The sequence below is a fragment of the Poecile atricapillus genome, chromosome 6, assembly GCF_030490865.1.
Source record: "Poecile atricapillus isolate bPoeAtr1 chromosome 6, bPoeAtr1.hap1, whole genome shotgun sequence".
NCBI lineage: Eukaryota > Metazoa > Chordata > Aves > Passeriformes > Paridae > Poecile > Poecile atricapillus.
This window is the reverse complement of record NC_081254.1, coordinates 9,644,558-9,666,705: the sequence shown is the minus strand read 5'-3', so window position 1 is coordinate 9,666,705 and position 22,148 is coordinate 9,644,558. Positions and strand designations below refer to the sequence as shown.

Sequence of the window (22,148 nt, the reverse complement as noted above, 5' to 3'; positions counted from 1 at the left end):
TACTCTCTCTCCAGCCTGGTACAAATCCCTGGACTTCCAGCCAAGGTGGAGTTCAAATAGCCAATAGTCCCATGCGACAGCTCAATGCATCAGAAGGTTCCAGTAGTAATTTAAGAGACAGAGTTAGGACCAAGTCTGTACAAAACGGCAAGTTACTAAAAATGCCACAAACCACAAAGCAGATATTAACAGAAATGAAGGCACATTAAAACCCATTAAATAAATAAGCTTTAACTAAGGCACAAGTTTGGACTGCTGGAGTGGCAGAGCATGCTCTGAAACTGTGAGAGAGAAATGCTACATCATGCAACATTTCCCCATGTGGCTGCAGAGGGGAAACGGGAGTATAGAGGGGTTTGGAAGCAGCGGTCACTACCAGCATAAATAAAAAGAAAATCTAATCAAAACAGCAGAAAATAATTAAGGGGAACAATTAGGAACCATCCTAACAATGAACTATGAAACCACCAGAGCAAAATAATGCAGCAAACTACTGGGAAAGGAAGAAAACTCCACCCTGTCACAAAGGAAAGGAGTCAGTGCAGATTTTGGGTGAGCTGCAGAATGTCTTTTCCTATACAGCACACAAATGAGATCTGTCTCTGCTTCAGATCCCCACCAGATTAGCCCCAGTACAGGCTCCATACCTGTATCCAAGAGCTATTAAGGTATTTGCCTGTATGGACTAAAGCATCCTCTTTTTTAAAATAAAACCCAGGACATCTAGCATTTTTAGATTCCTTCACCTTTATAATAATTTTATTTCTACAGACATTTTTCCTTTATTTTTCCAATATCAGCTTCAAACTTTGGAATCTTTTTAAGTAGAACACTATCATTATTTGTGATTTGTTTTTTGTAAATAACTTAATGTTATTTCTTGCTGAAAATACTGAGCAAGCAGCTCCTAAACTAAGTTCTTCTGAACCCATATTTTTTTCTGATATGAAACATCAATTGCAAAGGGATTACTGACCTACCTGCCTTAATTTGAACCATACGTAGTGCACGACTTAGGTATTTGTGTATTCATGTCACTTGTCTGTGAGATGTATTAGTCATACTGCCTTTGACCTATTTTTCACAAGCAGTGACTCCTCTTCTATTGAGCATCACGACTCTGCCAGCCCTGTGACTACAAGCCATGAATTAACAAAAATAGTGCTGAGCCTTAGGGCTATTTAGCTCCCTATTGAGGGAAGAGGGAGAGATAACAAACCACAGTTTGCCCAGCTGGGTAATAATACAAGATCATGAATGATTAAAATCCACATGCTGTAAAACTCACCTTCGCTATCTCTCTGCTGATGCATTAAATTAAAATCAATAATAGGAGAAATGAAGTGATATTGCTCTGACAAAAAGAATGACAAAAATAGAATTACATGATATGGCAGGTGATCTCACACAATACAGACATAGGAAGTAAAGAGAGCAAATTTACTTGGGGAAAACTAACTGATTAAAACTAAAAATAAAATAATTGGGATTCTTAAAACCTCTCTGAAAATTCCCTCTCAGAAAACCAGAGGGTTACAGCCATTAATTTCCATTCTTTTAGCAGGTATCACCCCTTTCTACATAACACAGCGTTTGCAGGAGGAAATGGTGCTTTGCATTAGCTCTGCACTGTTCCCCAGAGGGCTGGAAGCCTGATTTTACAGTGCAAGTCACAAGGCTTTTTTATAATTGCAAATGAGAACACATCATGGCACGCTCTCTTACCTCCACAACTGGCCCCATCAGCTTGCACACTGCTTTGCGCTGGAGAAGGGGCTGTGTCCTTGGGTGCCGGCAACTGGGGAGTTTCCTCCTGGGCTGGCAGAAACGCAGAGCACAAATCAGTTTCCAGGGCTTGCAGCTTCAACAAAGAATTCTGCAGACAAAAGCAGAACATTGGGCTGGGTAGAGAACAACAGGGATCAGCAATTGCTCTTCAACTCCATGAGCCCATCGGCGGCGCCTGCACAGGGGTGTTCCACTGCCAGCTCCGGGGGGACGTGGGGAGAACAAACACGCACTATTCCACCAGTGTCTTGACTCCTGGTTATTTAAGTCCCAATTTACATGGATTATTCATGGCACGTGGGAAAGATGACTTTGTCAGCAAAAGGCGATTTATTCCAGGAAGCCAAACTGAGATGGTGTCCCTCTTCTTGGGCTTGAAGCAATACATTAAGGAAGTATTTCATTCATTGGGCTGACATCACGATCTGATGACATTATGTCCCTCCCCATTTACCATTCATAAAATATCAAATCTCACTCTCCAGCCTGTGAGTGCAGTACACAGCGGTGAACAAAGAGTTACTGAGAATACGCTCACTCATGGGATTCTTGGGAGAGAGATTTTTTTAATTGGCTGTTTTAGAGATACTTCATTATGTAGACACGGCTTTTATGTGGGCTGCTGCCGGTTCTACAGGGCAGTGGATAATTTGTGATCCGCTGCAAAGGTAAAATAAACACATCATTGTCACTGACTGCAGGCAAATCAATGACAGGGACAGTTATCTGCCACATCACTTCCAACCTCTGTGCCATGCGTGGCCCAGCTCTGATTTGAATTTTTAATGCTGCATGCAGTACTGAGCTGCACGATCTGACACAAGCATCTCGCTGTGATGGAAATGCTGTGAAAGCCCTAATCACCACCTGACTGGGCAAAATGAGTCACTCCCCACACCCCACTCATTCAGCCCCCCATCTCAAGGGAAATACTGCTTCAAGCATAAAACAAAACCACATAAGGCTGTCCTAATAACCACACAGCTGTCACATACAGAATGTACATATAACATTAAGGGGCTCAAGTTATACATATTTATGAAGGACATTTTCTGAAGAAAATAATCTGAGCTACAAAGAAAAAAAAATCCTCAAATTTATACCCTGAAAACTCCTTTCCCCAGTCTGTCAAATACCTGAAACCAATTTATTGATACATTTAACAAAAAATGAATTGATTCATTGGCCTGATTTCCTTTGTGTAAAAATAAATCACCTATGTAATGGGCAGTTTAATATATCTTTGCAATTTTTTTGTTGTAAGGCATCCTTTTTGTAAAACCAAAGACAACTTTAGGTATAAAAAAAAAATTAAACTAGGTTGTCTGAGAAGAGCAGGGAAGACTTTCTGCCTGTATCCTTTCATTCCTTTTATAGAATTCAAGAAAATGATGGAAAGCATCTTGGCCCTAAAAGCTTTCAGGTGGCAGTGCATTTCCTTGTCAAAGGAAGGGTGCTGACCTGCATCACACATGTGACACTGTTTTGGGAAGTCCTCATTCCCATTGTCTCTCATCCCAACTAAACCCAAATGAAGTGGCTGTGGAATTATCACAAACAGGCAGAATTTTACAGTCATTAGTGTCATCTAGCAAGGGATGACTACACCAGTTACAAACCAGTGAGGACTCTGATCCCAGTCTGGACTTTACCAGGAGAACAGATGATTAAAATTAGGGAGGACACAGATGACAACCCATAAGAATGTGACAATAAGAAACATAAACAAATGTCTGACAAAAGGACTTATCCTTCATGGACTGTTACATCAAGCATTTGGCAAGAAAAATCCCATTTCAAGAAAATACATTCACTTTGCATCACTATTCCTTATGACACATTAATATTTATGTGAAGCTCAGTGTAAAAACATTTTCACAGACTACGTTGTTAAATATCATACTTCAACTTATGCTGTACAATTCTTATGCTGTAATTCACCAGCTGGTTCATATTCAGTTGCTCTAAGTGATATTTTTCACCCATCTGGGGAAGGTGGGTGGATGGCAAATTCCCAGCCACTGCCGAAACACTGAAAAAAAACCATATAATAATAATAACAGAAATACCTTAACTATTTTAATGAGTGTGCCCTTGACAGGGATTTGAGAAAAACACTAAGTAGCTTTGATCATCTTGATATTACCAGGGAGATAATGAATCTGGAGTGTACCACCAACTCCATCTTACTCCTAAACCACAGCAGAGTGTTATGGCACTGCCACACTGCACTATCCAGGAAAAGTCACCACAAATTTACAGGAAATGTGGCAGGAGACACAGCTTAGAGTAAAGGTGAAGCACAAAGGCCAGCACATCTGCTCTGGGGGTGAGAACCAGCCTATGCACATGCTGCTCACTGCTCTCCTATGGCCAGACCTGACCCCGGGGCCTGCCTGGGCCACCTCACCTCATGGCTGGTCAGAGGAACTTGCTAAACATGTTAGAAGCCAACAACAAACAACTCTGCAAACAGCTGAAACACACAGAGGGAAAAGTTAGGACATGGTGGGCACCATCATCAGTTTGAGAAAGCCCCCACATGCAAATCCAGTGTAACTGAAGTAATTTAAGCTATGGTGTTCTGTATCAGCTAAGATCTCAGTTCAAATGCTTTAGATTTGGTACTCATTACAGCTTCACTCTGATGCCTAGCATGAGTGTTTCTGAGGCAGTAATTCCTGATCCTTGCTAATGCAAATGAAAGGACATATCAATATCTCAAATGGATCCAAGAATTGCCTTGGAAAAATAACCGTATTGTTTTCTCTTAAGAAGAGTATCCTGCAAGTTTGAAAAATAAGCAATTATAATTGTCTTGGACAAAGGTTTCTTGTCTCTTATGTCCTCTTAAAGTAACTGACAGTTCAAAGATCTTGAGCTAAGTCAATTCCACTAGAGAAAAAACACTGTACATTATTACAAATAATGGTAAAATGAATAGGAAGGTGGAGAAAGACAGGAAGAGAAACAGCGTGGTCCTTCTCACCCATTTGTTATTTTTGACAATACTTTAAGAAAATACAGTCACTGAAGTGTCATTGCCTTGTCTGCTGGGAGAAAGCACAGTACAAAAGGATTGCCATTCCCAGAGGAAGCTCAGTCTGTAGTAGAGACACATTTTCTACAAACAACTAAGCCTGGACCCACTGACCATCAGTCCTTCCAACCAGTGATTATTGAAAATGAAGAGGGGAGACCTTAGGGCAAGGAATTACTGAGATAACAAATAATCTCTTACATCTAGAGATGAATGCTACACACTGTTAAATCTGTCTGGAGAATGGGACACTGAAAGAACAAATTCTCCCAATTCATCACCAAAATGCTGTGGCACTGAGATGCAGTACCCTAACATGGCATGGGGCCATGCCCAGCAGGGTCAGCACTGTGGGATGTGTTGGTCAGCATGTGCAGGAGGCCAGACCCTGACAGGAGACAATGTGACAAATGAGAGCCCCTGCCTTTTGAAAGAATTTCCCTGATAAATCATTACATCCTTTCTTTCATTCCTGTGGACACCGAAAGGTTTAATAAATTTAAGAACTGAGGGAAAGGGAAAGGACCCAGGTGTGCCCCTGCCATGAGCTCTGCTGAGACTCAGTCAGGAGGCTGACAGCAGGGAAGAGGAGCAAAGCCCAGACTTGGTGTTTTCTGCATAAACTGATATCACCCTGATCCACACACGGTGTTCCTGAATGAAAAGGATGCCTGCACCCTGCCCTTGGGCCTGCTCCTGTGCCTATTCTATTATAGGAAGGCAGCTATTCTATTATATCCAGTTTATTGATGGATTTACTGGATTTATGAAATCAGCTGGGGCAGAGAAGGAGAATAATCCAAGCTTTCAGCATTTAATAGCCTTTGAAGTGACTCATATTGGAAAGAAACTGAGCAAATTTCAACCTGCTCATTTTTTTCACTCTAAGGAAATTAATGCTTTTATATGTCACACTGAAACAGCTTTTTAATCTGGGAATTCAGGTTAAAATAAGATAGGCACATTTCATGTGAACATAAATAAATCTCTGCAGTATCCGTTAAGGCAATATTTGTGCCTTGAGGCATATGACATTTTCAATTCAGAACTTCCTTTATGGGGAACAAACAAGCAACAATAAGATAGAACAAGATATGCCCTGGGTCTGCATAATGCCATGGGTGAGCAGCGAAGAGAGACACCATTTTCTCTACTCCAGAAAGAGAATTTATTTTCTCATGGCACAGGTCCATTTGGGTTTGCAATAGACCTGAGACACACAAAAATCTAAGATTTTACAAAAGAAAGCATCAGGTTGTAACCCCTGCTCATTCCTCATTGGATATTATCAATTTATTTTAAATTTCTAATCTAATAATTTGTTTTAATATTTTGCACTGATTTATTTATTACAATATTTTTTCTTAGCCTTTAAGGAATCCTTTGAGAGGATTTTAAATGGAAGCTTTCAAGTGGAAACTTCAGTGAATACTTGCATTGGGGCTTCTCAAAACAAACAATAACTTCATGATTTCTCCCAGGGCCTAAGATGGCTTGACAGAGGCTGGATGTACTCCCTTGTATTGACCACTGAATGTACCCTGCTTGTCAGCACTGAGATTTTCTACAGTGAGCTGCACAACAGTGACACAAAATGCAGAGGAAACAATTCACTGCAAGAAGATTAGGTCTGATTTCCTTTAAAAGGACACATTATGGTCTTCCCCTAATGAAAGTCATGCATCTATTAATAGACACAGATGTTCTCTGGCTCATTACGGAAACAAAGCTTTCTATTCCAGAGTTTTTCGGGAATGGGCTTTTCTTCACCCAGCTCTCTTCTCCCACTGCTTCTGTTGTGTTGCCTTGGCCTACACTAAAAACCCATCTGCTCCCTGTGGAAGTCCTGTGTTCTCCACTGTCCTTGCAGTGAGAGCGGCCTCTGTGCTGGGGTGCAGAGTCCCCTGATGTGGAGAGATGCTTTATATAGGGTTTTCTGTTTTGCATAACTGCAAAGCTTGGATTCACCCCCTTGCCCCTCCCAGGATATTGCTGACTGTGAGGACCTTGCCCAGGCTCATCCATTGCTGGACATGATCACACAAACAGCTTTTTTGTTCTTTGCTCACACTGCGCTCCTGGCATAATCCCTGTGAAAGCAGCTTGTTTCAAGTGTCACTGGGGTTATTTGGCTTTCATTGCTTCCCCTCTTCTGCTCTCCCCTACTTCCATCTTACAACCAGCGCATCTTTTAGACTCCATTGTGCTGTTCATAGTTTATTTAGGCAGGATGTAGCAAAGTTGAAAACTCCTTATTTTTAAACAAAACATATTTAACAGATGAACCATTTTGAGCTGTAATATGAGGGAAAAATCAAACATTCTTGAAAGACGTCACTTCACTCAGTCAATATTGTTTGATTCTTTTCTGAGCATAAACAAAAAACAACCTAAAGTTTGCTTTAAAAAATTCTACAACCTCTTGCTTCTAGCTTTTCAACTATTTTATCAGTCTCATATCTCACTTCTAAGCTTTTCTTCAAAAACATGACTGCAATGATTCATTAAAAAGCTAACCTAGGATTATTAAGCAATTACATTATTCCAAGACCTTAAAATTAACAAAAAAACCCAAAACACCTATTCAAAATTTATACCATCACATTTCAACTTTTGGTTACACTTACCTCATTTAAGCTGTTAAATTGATCAGTTGCTTCTTTTGGTGAAATGCTTGTGTTCTGATCTATTCTACAAAACAAAATTTTAAAAAATCAGTCAGTAAACTGCCTTTCTGTGCTGCAAATATATAGCTTTTTGTCATGTGTGTATATAATTTATAAATTACAGAATAAGTTTGTTTTATTTAAAAAATAGCATTTCTATGAAAATAGCATCTCTATTTTTTAACTCATTCAAAATAACAGTGATTTTACTAGAATCCTAAATAATACATTTAAACTGTTAATGAAGTTCTGGAAACTATGACGTTAATATCTGGGCTCACTCTGTCATGTCAGAAAGTTCTAGAAATGTATGATATCTGTCTTGATGAGCTAAAAGGGTTAAAGCCAAGAAAATCTCAAACATGTGCTTAAATCTAAGCACAATTTGTCCCACGTGCTTTAAACTGGGAACAAGAGATTTCCCATATCACAGCCATAAAGAATAAATTTTCCATATTTAAATCTGATGGCATTTCAGGCTCCCAATCTTCAGCTTTCTGCTTTTGCAAATTTCAGAAAGGCCCCAGGTGCCTGGAAACCCTCTAAGAGAAATGCTCACGTTTTCTAGTGAGTGTCACTTTGCTGCCATCAGAGATGTCCACACCTTTGGTTTTCTCTCAGTGTATTGCTGCTTCTCCACATGGGAAGAGGAAAGGAAGGTCCTGCATTAGTGAGGGCCAAATCTCTTCCCCCTGCCTGTGGCCACTGAGGAGCTGTGCCCCATCCAGGCAGACAGGGCCCACACAGCTCCCAGTATCAGGGTTAGGTACTAATTCACTACACCAAGGAATGAAACTGAAGGCTGAAAACATCTGCCCACAGATTGAGCAAGCAACCCCAACAGCCTCCCACCACCACTCTGTCCATCCCCAAAACAAGCTGAGGCTTTTCACATGTGATTTGAGAGCCTGACATGGCTGTACCACAAGCTGACTCTTGACTCAGGGGAAGAAAGAAAACTGCAGCTGTCTCAGAGAATGTGATATGTCAGTGCTGAAAAGGTGGTGATGTCTGCTGGCCCCCAGAGACTCACTCAGAGATGTGATCAAACCAAACACAAAACCCAGATTCCTTTGCACAAAATAATTCGTATTTTTCTGGGCTCAGAGTCATCCCAGCAAAAAGAAATGGCTGTAAAAGCCTCTAGAGACCTCAAAATCAGAACAGAGAGATGCAGAGCTGTTTGCTGTAGCTCTTCCTGGATTTGGGAGGTGTTTAAAGACTGAAAAGATGGCTATACCACTTCTCTCACCAAACTAGACACATTAGGTAGCTACACCAGGGTGAGCCAACCACTTGGCCCAAAACAGAATCCAAGATGTGCAATTCCCATAGGAACAGAAATGAGTCATGAGAACAGCAAAAGGACTAACTTAATAGGAAAGTGAAATATTTGTAGTTTGCTTTAATAACATGTAAGGAGGCAGCTGCAAGGCTAAAAACAGCTGAAGAACTAATTCACTAATGAAGAAAAAATATTTAGGGTGATTCATTGCATTGAACTAGAGTTACACATGAAGAAAAGGAAAACTGTATGTGTTAGATATGTACACTTCTGGTAGTCATTTTGCACTCCTTCAGGGTGCATAACAGAGCAAATGGGAGCTTTCCTTAGTAAAATAAAAACAAAACAATTTTTTTTAAAAAATAAAAGATAGAAACAAACAGTAAATGCTAGCAGAAGTTTGTACAGGAACTGTACAAAGCTCTACATCATTCATAGCTGTATCACTCACGAGTCTTGCACCCTGGAGTGTAAAAGGTTTATGGCAGCCATGAATTACCACCTCTTTCATTCAACTTGATGTTCCTGCCAGCTGTTTTAGGATTCCTTTAATCTTTCATTTTACTGCTCCTTTTACACTAGAAATGCTGGAGTAAGATGCTCTTATTTATGCATTCTTTGGAGATGCTGAAATCATTAAGGTGAGTAACCATTTTTGTGTGACGAGCATTTGCATTTTCAGTCTCATGTGCTGAGCTGATCTTAATCTACAAAGAGAATCTTGAGGTGTGCTTTTTAATTTTCACCAAGATTAATTGCTCTGCTAGGAAAATGCAGTTTTTCTGATTGTCACCAGGCAACACAGGGCTTACAATTTAATAACTACAGTTTGGATCCTACTCTCATTAAAAGTCAATCACAAAATATCCATTAACTTCAAAAGCAGCAGGAACAAGCCCTACTTTTCTATCTGTGATGAATACATTAAAATTATTTCAAGCCTTAGCTGAAATTTTGAATAACTGCAGGCACCTTTATTTTGTATAATTTACATCCTGTAAAATAATGAAAATTAAATTCTCTCTGTAGCTACTACTCAGATATATGTCTTTCACCCTCCTTTATAGACTCTGGCTTTGGCAGAATTATCCTTTTGTTCATGACAGAGATGGAAAAGATGCAATAACTAACATGTACATTTGAGGCTTGTACACACAAAAAAAAAAAAAAAACAAAAACAAAACAACAACAACAAAACCCAAAAAAATCCCCCACAATCTAAATTCTAATTATCATAACAGAGCTCCTACCAGACTTCCAGGGGGAGATAAATTTGTATGAGCACTATGCTGCTTAAAACCAGGTCATGAGAATTTTTGAATTATGCACAACATCACCTTTAAACCTGCATAAAATTCAAATAAAACCACATAAATTTAAAAGCTGGGGAAAATGTTTGAAGATAACCTAAGCAAATCCCCACCACATTTTCTCTGTGAAACCCAGAAAGGAGCATTACATTTTGTAACTCGCAAATCTCACTCCAGTCCAACTCTGACCACACAAACCCATCCCCAGGCTATCTGTGTGTTTATGCACCACAACGCCACATGTGTGCAGTGTCTTGGCATTGGTGATGCCAGGGTAAGTCCTACCCATCAACCTCACAGTATTCCGTGGGATGAAACTCCTTTTCCAGAGTCACCTTCAGTCTATCCTGCCCCAATACTCCTCCCCTGTGTCCAGTCCAAGAACCAGTTCCACCCTTCCCACTGCAAGGGTGACCTAGAAGGTTAACAGCTCAGAAATGGAAGTCTCAGTTCCCTGTCAGGGGACAGATGCAGCCTGTCCAGGGTTACAGCAGACCAGCTCACAGAACAGCAGAACACACAACCAGCACCCAGAAAACAGAAGGCTTCCTCCTGAGACCTTCCCAAATGGCAGAAAACATTATTAAATCCAAATGCCTCAACATGCGGCTGCAGGTGGATGCTCCAAAAGCACACCTATGACTCCTTAGAAAGCAATGCAGAACAGCAACAGGCTTTGGTGTGAACATAAAGTGCACACCTCAACCAAAGAAAAATCCACCTTGAAGAGCCCAAAGGCACTCCCTGGGCAGCCCCTGAGTGCTGGAACAGGAGGTCAGACAGAGAGCCAGTGCAGCAGTGCCTGTCTCATTAGACCCAGCCCTTATGTAACCCAGCCAGCACTTGTTATTCTTACTACGAGCAGCTCTCGTACTCAGCAGGAACAGTTCTTACTGTGGCTGCAGCAAGAGCTGTTCTTACCTTCCTCCTCTATCCTTCCCCACCCCCATTTTGCTTTTTTTTCTTTAATAGCATTGCAACCCAAAAGCTTGCCCAGAGGCAAGCCTTGGGACAAGAAGTATCACTGGAACCATAAACTCGGATATTTTAATACCAACCTCTCTGAAGAAATTGTTCTTTTAGGAGCTGGTCAATCATTTCCCAGCTTTTTCCCTGCTCTCCTGGCTGCCTGTGCAGGTGAGGAAATGCAGCCTCTCAGGCTCTGCCTCAGCCATGCAGGACTGCACGGGGACATCAACACTCCTGCAGCTTCCCTGCTGCCTCCCACTCATCTCTGAGTTTCTCAGCAGAAAGCCTGGAAACTGCAAGAGTTCTCACCTGAGCTGCACTCTCAAAATATATCTGTCTTGCAAACTTAAGCACTGAAAGCCTTGCTAGAGCTGGGCCTCCACTCAGGAAAGCACAGAAAATTTGGGAGGCTCTAGCTAACCCCAGGATCCAGGGCAGCCCAGGGGTACCACCATTTCCACTTCTCCTGCAGAACAATCACCGTCTGACAGCAACTGCCACCCTACAGCCTCTGCCAAAAATAGAGTTATAGAATCGCAGAATAGGGACCAGCCCTGGGACCAGAGAAGCCCTGTTAAATGAAACCACTTCATTCCCAATTTATTTGGAGAATGCTGAAGAAAGGGAACTTGGAAGAACTTTCCTTTGGCAGAAAACTTCACCCCCAACTGTAGTTCTGAATTCCACACTGACTTGATATGCAGCCTTCTCTGAAGCATTGACCTTCCCACTGCCCACAGCTGCTTTGTTTCAACATCTTCTCTCTGTAACAGGCATCTGAGGAAAGCACCAGGCTCTGCTCAGGTAACTGCATACAGCCTACAGCCCACTCCAGTTTTGCTGATTGCCTTTGAGAAGGCAACTGGCAGGGGCCAGTTTGTAATCATGTGCATTGTTCCATACTGGCTTTTCTAGTCTCTGTTAAAAAAAAAAGGCAATTCCTTTATTTGTTCCCAGGACCTGCTTATAACTTTTATCTACCTTCTATCAAGGTGCAGATTATATTGCACTCATTTCCAAACCCAGCTACACACAATGACCAGAGCAATATCCAGTGTAATCACTGGCAATAATATTTGAAATTCATGTTCTGGAAAAAAGGTGTAAAGGTTTCCTTCCATGCAGATATTGTTTCATCTACTAAATTGATGCTGATGTTCATAAATCATACATGATAAACACCTCTTGAGCTTGAAATCCTTGCTTCACAGATCACATACAGCTTAGCCAAAACCAAGATACTATTCCCTCATTCTTCTGGCTGCAAATCTCTTCAAGTCCACTCTTCCATTTCCCACAAATCCCACAAAACCTTTCCTTTATTGTTTCAGTGGTTACCACAAAATGAAAGTAAGCCCTCAAAGAAAATACACACTTCTAAGTCATAATTCTGTGGATTGTTGCTCTTACATGGCCTGGTTTGTTCTTCTCTGTAACACTTCTGTTTATGAGCACCCCTTGTTAGAATATCCTAAACTTATATTTTGCTGCTCAACAGGAATTGTACTGGAAAGTTTTTCATATTTCAGTAGTCTTTAAGCCATATTTGGACAAGTTAAAATGGTCTTTTTTTAGGTGCCTCACACTCACCAGAACAGATTTCTTAAAAAACTCTCTAGAGTTCAGAGGTATTTAGACCTTTAATCCTCAATGAGATTAATGGGCTATAGCCCCCTGCAAGCAATTAAGTTAAAGCAGAAGTAACAACAGGATGCACCAGAAACAATTAACCTTGATCCTTCATTAGAGACAAATAAATCCTTCTTCTCCCATGCTACTTCCTACACATCTGATACAGAGAGAGAGGTGTATAGGGACACGCCTGCAGCAGTATGTCCCTCTCCTCTCCTCCAAAAGACCAGAGAACTTTTAGTCTGACAAGCGGGTGTAGTGTCCCAAAGCATCACTAGTTTTACCAGCAGCCCAGCAAAACCAGAGTAAGACAGTGGGTTTTGTGGTGCTGGCAGATGTTCTGTCCAAATCTATGATTGCTGCCTGCTGCCAACACTGAATGTTTAGCCTCTGCATGTCCCACAGCAGACAAGGCAGAAAGCAAGGCAAGACATCCCCTGGCAGCAGTTTCACAGCCTGTTGCTGGAGTCAGTGCTGTGAGCCTGCTGCAGCAGCCACAGAGCCGTGTGAGCTGACATATGGACTCTCACTGCTGTGGCCCTGCCAAGGCTGTCTGACAGCACAGGGAGGGGACAGCTGGTGGTGACCCTCAGGAGTCACCAGACACAGCAATCCTCATACAGAAACTGAGAATTCCAGTATAGGTAAGTGGAAGCGCCCTGCCACAGCTGGGTGGCGGGAGGGTCATTTCAAAGACAATTAAAATAAAAGCATGCAGTGTGTGTGAGGCCAGTGACCACAGGTCAATGCTTGTTTATGTTTGAAGTTCCTTATTTGAGAATAAAGTCACCTCTTTTTTTTTTTTTTTCCATGTAATCAAACTGAAAAATGGCAAGAATTGAGGTCTGATCACTGCTTTCACAGCACTTAGAATGGTAAATCCAGGCACCATTATTTAACAGATCTATCCCTTGTGGATAGCAGACTTTCTATGGAGGTACCATGGTGTTAAACAAAAATAAATAGCATAGTGAAAAATGGTTAAAAACCAGGCAGACTAAAAAGGCCAAATTGTTGAAATGGACAGGGGAACTTGGCTGCAGTTGCTGTTTTATTCATGCACTCTCCACTCTGGTTCCTATCTTTAAAGTCTGTGTGTCTTTCATCATGTTCCTTTCAAAATTAACCAGTTGTTTTACTACCTACCCATATGCAAACATCCCACCAGCAGAGCCACTGGGTAGATCTGACTGTCTGACACCACACTCAGTCAGCTCCTCTTTACATGAAGTCCATGGGATGTTTTCCTCAGATAAGAATGCCAGAAAAAGAGAAGGCAAACTTCCTGATTAGAAACACTTCATGACATGCGGTGTTTCAATTGCACATACAAGCTTTGGAGGAAAAAAGCACTTTGTTGTCCAAGCTAATTAAATGCTTTTTCATTCTGCTACACCTTCCTTTGAGTTCCAAATTAAGATCATTTACAGTGTTGCCTCCTAAGAGCTGTAGAGAAGGCAACCAATTCATGTCACATAGAGCACCAAAGTGCCATTGGATGGCAGCTGTCACTGGCTGTCCCACTCCTGACTGCAAACAAGCCTTGAGCCAGTGAGCTCTAGCTGTCAACCAGCTGTGCCCTGAGCATCCCTGGGATGGACTGCTGCTGCTTCAGACCCCCCGAAGGCAGCCAGACTCTCTGTCACAGAGCACCAAGGCTGTCATGCACATCAAGATGAGGAGCAGAGACCTGGCTCACCTGACAAAAACTCTGTGCACAGAAAAGCAGAGCCAAACCGGCACCTGAACATGGGAAATTTGTAAAGGAGTGCCCCCAGATTTAGAAAGGACTAAATCCTATCCTTAGGACATCTTCACTGGTCAGTTGGGTGATTTGAAACCCCATTTTTAGCCTTTTGTGTGGCCATGATGGATGAAAATAAAATCTGTGACTTCCAGTACTTACAAGAGCTGAGTTCCCTCATCACCAGATGAGTTACCATCCATGAGTTACCATCTGCCATCAAGACTTGGATAATGCCAGCCCTGATCACACGGCACCCTTCCAGCACCAGAACAAGCAGAGGTGCCACCGAACCCAGAGTCTAAACTGCACACAAATGGATAGCCTTGCTATAATCAGGTGTGAATGTTCTCATTCCCATTTCTCAGAGAATGCAGCTCTGAGACAGAGAAGTAATTCAGCACCGGAGGGAAAAGAAAGAAGCAGAGAAGTATTTTTGAAACTTGGCACAGAGGAACAGAAGTTTCTAAACTAAGGATGTTCTTTCTGCTTCAGATGTAAGGGGTTTAAAGAATGATGAAATTTGCATTCTTATCTTTATCCCTTTTGCTTTCTCCAAACAGTCCTAGATGTATAAATATAGAACACATTGCCAACAAGAGCCAGGAGTCTGAATATTTTATGCAGAAGGCAGCAAATGAATTAGCCTTTCCTACAGTTAATCAGAAGTGAAATGTGCTGTGTTATCCCAAGTCTTACCTTGGTTGGAATCTCACGACTGCTTCCTGGCATTTCAAAGCCACATTCTGTGCATAGTTATTAGCTGAAGATCCAGCCTTCCCCTGCCACTCTGTGGGGCCTGGCAATGCACACTCCAGCTCCTGCACAAAGAGAAAAAAAGAAGAGCTGAATGCACCCTGTCAGTACCAATCCAATCTTAGCTAAGTATTTTGCTTCAGGAAAAAAATGCTCCATGAGACCAGATGCTGGCTGAGGATCTTTGTTATTTTTCAGTAGTACTCTGGAAACAACTGGAGAACACAGAAGATAAAAGGTTCTAAACAAAGTAGTATGTAATTTCACTGGAACACAGTTTCTGAAACCAAAGCAGACTGTAACTTTTCTGTTTATTACTTAAATAACAGATGTCAGCTTCAGAGCTAAGAGGTTCTATACAAAGAATTCATTTGAAATTATTTACTCACATGTCAATAAGATTTTATTACTTGGGTATCATCAAAAAGAAGTCTGGCTGAAAAAGTCACATGCAGCTCACTTAAATAAGGTATGTAAAATTTAACCATTTGCCTCTTTCCCTTCCCTAGCATAAGTGCAGCCTTATGAATAGAGTATTACTCCGGGGGGAAGGAAAGGCAGTGAGGGGAAAAAAAACCTCACATCACCCAATCTGCTACACAGAAAACAAAAAAAGGCAATTTAGTCCAAAAAACTGAGTAAAATAACAAGAATGAGAAAAGTATCCATTTAAGTCCAAGCTTTTGAAAATCAGTCGTAGGGCTGTAAAAAGATGTGTTTGGCATATCTTAGTTTCCTTACCTATAAAATGGTTTGTAATATTTCCTTTGCATTGCAATGAAATAAGTTAAAAAAGACCTTTGAAAATGTGGTCATCAAAGTGGGACTTTTTTCTTACCTCTTTATTAGCTTTTGTAACCCAATATTTTAGTTTAATAGTTTAAAAAATTAAAATACAATGTACTCTGCAAAACAACAGAGCTCTCTTCCCTGCTAAAGCAATATACCTGACTTTGCTCCAGTTTCAAAGCTTGGTTGGATGCATGGAAGTCAAAAGTTTGGATACAACTCTTCAGATGGGAACTTTCAGAGCAGAAGGAGCACAACAATTCCAGGTGCTTTCTGCTGGATGATAGGGAAAGCTGAGAACAAGAGCATGTGCTGGCAATAAGCCTTTGCTTGCAGGCGTGATGTTTGAGGACTTGGGTGGCTTTGGGTTGTTTCTGTATTTTTTTTTTTTCTCTTTTATGTGTTTGTTGCTGCCCATAAATCATGTCATTAGGGTGTTAACAAGCAAACTATAGAAACACCTTTGATGGATTCACTTTTCCTAAAGAGCAGTGAAATCCTGATGTGTCACAGGCACCTACAGCAGTGCCCCATCTTCTAATGCAATTTTGTTCCTTTTTCACTCAACAGGGTGACTTCTACAATGAAGTTGCATCATAATAAACATTAACAGAGTATACCCAGAAACTGAAGTGAAACTTGCAGACTGCCTGATGTGTTCATGTGTTTTTGCAGCTGATGTGACATCAGCTTTGGCTTTTTGATTACTGTGAACTAAAAATCACAATTTTAATGTCAAATTATTGGAAGTTCTTTGACATTCAAGCAATTTGCACACTTCATTTATACTCTAAATACAGAACTTTACTCAGCAGTTTTAAGCCTTCTCATCTCTAGGCCATTGTCAAGCCACCAGTCATTTTCATAGTCATTTACCTTCATAATAAAACTTTAAAGCTGAATTTTTACCGTCTCTGCCTATTAGATAGGAAGTTTGCCATCCTTTTGTAAATACGTCCCAGTATCAATAGGGAATTGAAGGTTGATTCATTCAAGAATCCAAACTCATGACTGTGCCCCAAAGGTGAGTGACAGGAGAAAGGATTGGGCAAGGAAAGCAGACTTTCTATTCCTCACCATCTGTTCTCACACTGACTTCCTGGAATATGCTCTGGGCATATGCTTCCTCACCTCTTCAAGTCAAATAAATCCTAATTCGTTTTATTTCCTATGGATGAGTGTTGCAGAATTGCTAAGGAAGCTCATGGAACCATAGGAAAGATGAAACCAAATGGCTGGAGTACAGCAGTGCAGTCACATTCCAGCAGCCTCCTGTCCTCCCATACTCTGTTTGGAAAGGTCAGAGCTGCCTCCAGAGACAGCCCCTGCCCCCAGGGAAATAACTGCAGGCAACATGCAAAGTACAGCTTTATTCTGGTGACATTTTATCATCTGATAAGTGGTCAAGTGAAGCCACCTGATGCTGCTCTTTTATTACACTTGGGTTTTTTAATCATCAGTGTAAATCTAATAACCTTTCCTTCATGAAGACCAAAGACACATGACCAGAGGGCTACACTTACACCAAAAATATCAGAGGCACAGGAATCACACTCCAGCTGAGAGCCTTGTGAAGCTCAAAATCCTCAAGCTGGCCATCTTTCCTCTGCTTGATCACAGCTGTCTGTTCCCTCTCAGTGACCTTTCTACAATGGAAACCCCTTGGATTCTCAATACTAGAACAGCACACAAAAATGGTTCCCATCCAAACAGACTTTAATCCTTCCAACACACGCAGCAAACTTATTCATCTCCTAGTAGCTGCTTCTAATTTTAAAGGGACAATTCTCTGTAAAAGCAACTCACAGGTTTATAAAACATAAGAGTGAATAGCAAAGAGTTCCTTGGCTTATCAGAGCAACAGATTTAACAGATTCTGTCACTGCTCTGGTGTCACTCTTTCTGATGCCACAGAGAAGTCAGGCTAGGGAAGTGAGGAGACTGCTGAAAAAGCACTCTGTCAATAATCTCAGGAAAACAAGGATGAGCAGTTAAACCATGATGTGCAGTGCATCCTGCTTTTCCTTCATAAATGCATATGCTCAGAAAATGCTGTTTGACTTCATTTATCCCATCCAGTGGCTTCGTGGCAAGGGGTTTCACCAAGGAAGGTTCATGCAGTTACAGTACTTCATCACTTCTGTCTTTCCTTATTCAAGCCCTTGGGTCATGTGAAAATTATCTGCCTGGCACTGTCTTTACTTCCAAAGGCTGCATACTTAAGTCACACTGGTATTTTATGGCAGTCTAATTATACACTTAAAAAGTTTCCCATGAAAGAATTTCACCATTTCCAGTTAACCCCTTAGGGCCACATAAAATGCCACAGAGCAGCAAATCTGTCCTGTGTTGGCTTTTGTTGGGTGAGAGGTACAGGCAGGACACACACAGAGGGCTCAGAAGAGGCTGAAAAAGCAACAGATGACCTATGAGACAGACCTTGCCCCATTTACTACTTCTTCATGACTCTTCCTCCTGATCTATCTCCACTTGCTCTTCACAGGGCAAAATTCCCATAATTTTTTTCTGTTCAGATGATAAACATGCACACCTCATCTCCCTGCAGGTTAAATAATATTACCTAGTAATGCAGTACAGTCAGAGACATAAAAAAAACCCCCAAAAAAACAGCAATTGTTTTATTTCTGGATGAGCTCCAGAAAAACAGGCAGGAAGCTTAGGGCAAGAGTTTGACACTGATATTCCAAAAGAGACTGTGATAATACCATTTGCCATTTGCTTTTCATTTTCCATCAGGATTCAAAAGGGCAGTTCACACTTAGAAGGTAAGACATTCTGTTTAAAATTATGAAATCCCATTCTAAACTTGGTCCAAAATAATTCCTAGTCTATGATAAGTTTGAAGCACTTCAGAAAGAGCTCTGCAAATTTCTATCCACAAATAAGAAGAGAAGAGAGACAAAAAAGTAGACAAATATGTTATACGACAAAGAAAAGATGGAAATATCATCATCTGTATTTGTGTATGCACAATTTTATGTAAACACAGACATCTGTATTTGCAGATGTCAGGCCTTGTGCCTACTGCAGACCAATAAATTAACCAACATAAATACTAACTATCTTGGATATGAGAATATTTCCATCTGAGGGGTTAAACCTGCACTAGAGCTCTACCCCTTACAGCACACATCCAACACGACTTGGGAAGCACCGGGGAAGAACAGAGGCATTTTCAGCAGCTGCTGAGCAGTGGAAGTCTGGAGTCGACAGAGCAAGTGTACCTCCAGAGACAGCAGCAGAAGCTTCCTCATTTCTAGTCTTCCTTAATCCCTTTTACAACATTTACAGTTCTGCTCCCCCCAGCTCAACCTAGGAAGATGGTGGGGGGTAGCACTGCTACCAGTATGCTACTGCATACTGTCCTCATGGTGTGGACTTATTATTTAAACATGGGAAAACCAGAAATTAATATTAAGGAAAACCATGAAATCTCTCTATTTGCAGCCCAAATACCAGTGTCAGAGATCCTTGATCAAATAAACAAAACAGAAACTGTCTAATCCAGTGCTGCAGCTTTCCTAGAGTTGTATTTGGTGCAAGGAAACACAGGAAAACTGAGGAGAAATAATTGCACATCTTCAGCTGTGCTCTCCACTCACTTCTGAAAACAGCTGCAGCACAACCCTCTCTGCAATTCCCTTGCAGAAATAAACTGTTATTACAGGAGGGTAATACAGACTGCAGGTCCCTGGAAATCTCGGTAGATAATTGCAGGATCTCAAATCACACCATGAATTACCAGGGAGTCCCTCTTTGCACTTCAAAAGTTACTTAGACATTGTGCCACAAGCCTACCCTTGGTAAGTTTATTCCTTACCTGACTTTCCTCATGGCTTTTTCCATTTTCTAGCTTTACAATGGGCTTAGGTTTCCTCAGCTTTAAGTTGCCCATTTCAGGCTTTAGAGCGCAGTCAATTACAACCTGCTGCTTGTGCTGCTGAGTGTCTTGCAATGGCAGCTGCCTTTCCTCTAAAACAGCAGAGTTGTCCGGGTAATTTTCTTTGTTATCATTGTCTCTGTAAGAAAATTAAATTGAAATGCATCAGGCAGGATTTCAGACATCTGTCAAAACATTATGAAGGAAGAAAAGCAACAAGTTTTTAGCTGTTTATGGCATATCACTTTTACTAAGCTTAGTAGTCTACACATCAGTAATGGATCTAAACTACTGTTAGCATTATTACACACTAAACGGTGGAGCTACTTAAATGCTAGCTTTAGAAGCACTCTTGGGCTTCAGGCCTACAGTTCACATCCCCCAAATAAAATTTGAAACTGTGTTTTTCGTGCAGAAGACTTTCCCCACCCAGTGATTCACAGTGAGCTATAATCTCACAAAAATATCACAGACAGTAATTCCTCTCTACAACATACTTCCCTTCTAACAGTCTCTGGCTTTGAGGGCCATTGCACAAAGGGAAGGAGGAAGTCACTCAAAGTAAGGTCTGAACAGCCAGAGATGTGTTTGGAGAAAACATCCTCCTGGTGTAAGAGCACACCTGGTGGCTTAAACAGTCACTGTTACTCATGGATGCTTAATCTGGGATCTGGGACAGACATTTTCAATCCCCATCCAAACTACAATGTGAGAGCTCTCTCCAAGGAGACCTTGCTAGTGTCATCCACACACAGTCACTCCAGCCTTAGCCTGGTGTCATGCCTTCCACTGGGAGCATCTCTGTGGCACCACGAAGTTACCGCAATGCAGAAGGCAAGGCTTCCTGAGGAGCTGGCAGCGTGAGCTGGGCAGCATTGCTGCTCCAAAATCCCTGGCTGTAGCTTGGTTTTCAGATGGTAGCTTTGACTGGTAGCATCCTAATGGTTAGCTGGGAGATGACCTCTCTCCTGGTGTGAAACTTCCACAGCTGAGGGAGTCAAGGGCTGTTGAATTTAATCCTCCAGATATTTTTTTTTTCTTTTTTCAGAAAGAGTAACTTGCTAGTTCAATGTATTCTCCTAAGGATTTTGGGCTGCCAAACTCACTTTCCCTCTGCAGCCCATCAGCATCCAGATGCTTGCAGGGTGCCTATGGAGATGAACACCACTGCTGCCCATGCCTTCTGCAGGTGTGCTCCAAAAGGCAGTTGTTATAGTTACAGCTTTATAGCCCACAGGCACTCCAACAATGTGCACAAGTGTCGCTAATTTTAAGGTATCATCTGATTTTTAAATCTTTCTGAAAGGTTAAGTTGCATACCTTAGCAATCAATATATACTAATATAGCCACGAGAGAGGCATGCCTCAAGAATACTTCAGTTAAATAACAATTTAAAGGATTTTTTTTTTCCCAGACACACTCAGCAATGAGCATATCCTTGCACAGTTGGAAAACTCTGCTTACTAGTGCTTTGTATCAGCTGCTGTACAGTAAAATTAAGTGTATAAACACCACAGCTGCATCTGAATGAAAGGAGTATGATGTGAAGTTAATACAGACCATAATATATTTACTTATATAAAAGCAACAGTAATTAATCTTCATATTCATCACACAAAAGTACACAAGATAAATACATATTTCCCAGAAATACTAGCAGCTTTTTCATTCCCTTGAGAATAAAGGTTTCTTTATAATGGTTTAACAGAAGCAGTCACAGCTTCATTTGCTGCCAATGGATTTCAAAGTTTTCAGGAGAGTACCTGGGACTGGAGCTGCCTGCTTGATCTTCATGCACAGAGTCTGAATACCCGTCACACCTTGAAAATGAATACAAGATAATTACAGATCTTCTGCCAGCTGCAGAAACTTAGCTTTTAGTAACATTACATTGCAGCTCAAACTATAAACACATTTTTTCTCCTCACGCTTTAGTTAGGGTCATTTAATACCATCGCTGCTTCATGATCCTTCAGATCTCAGAGGGAGAAGAGGATTTGAGATCTTCTTGTGTGCAAAATTTGGCATATCATTTTTCATACAAATGGAAATAATTACAAGGAATGCAGATGTAACCATAAAAAACACAGGAAAATTACAAGGAATTCTGTATTCTACTTGCTTACAGTATACTTCACATTAACCTCAAGAATAATTAGACACAACTAAAGATGCTTTTCTCCCAAACTCACAAAAATATTAACTATGGTAGAGCAGTCACCTTTTGTGCATCAGGAAAAGGAATCCCCAACTAAATTATGAAGTGA

At 41.1% G+C, this 22,148-nt stretch overlaps 1 protein-coding gene across 1 annotated transcript in view; it reads right to left on the bottom strand.

The window, feature by feature from the left end:
- FAM13C (family with sequence similarity 13 member C) overlaps positions 1 to 22,148 on the bottom strand; it is a 139,553-nt gene that overhangs the window by 34,266 nt on the left and 83,139 nt on the right. The window contains exons 8-13 of the mRNA XM_058840884.1: positions 21,645 to 21,701; positions 19,821 to 20,019; positions 15,134 to 15,255; positions 7,456 to 7,519; positions 1,726 to 1,876; positions 1,289 to 1,354 (exon numbers count right to left, since the gene is read on the bottom strand). Of these exons, the coding sequence (XP_058696867.1) occupies positions 1,289 to 1,354; positions 1,726 to 1,876; positions 7,456 to 7,519; positions 15,134 to 15,255; positions 19,821 to 20,019; positions 21,645 to 21,701 (659 nt within the window). The remainder of the gene's footprint in view (positions 1 to 1,288; positions 1,355 to 1,725; positions 1,877 to 7,455; positions 7,520 to 15,133; positions 15,256 to 19,820; positions 20,020 to 21,644; positions 21,702 to 22,148) is intronic.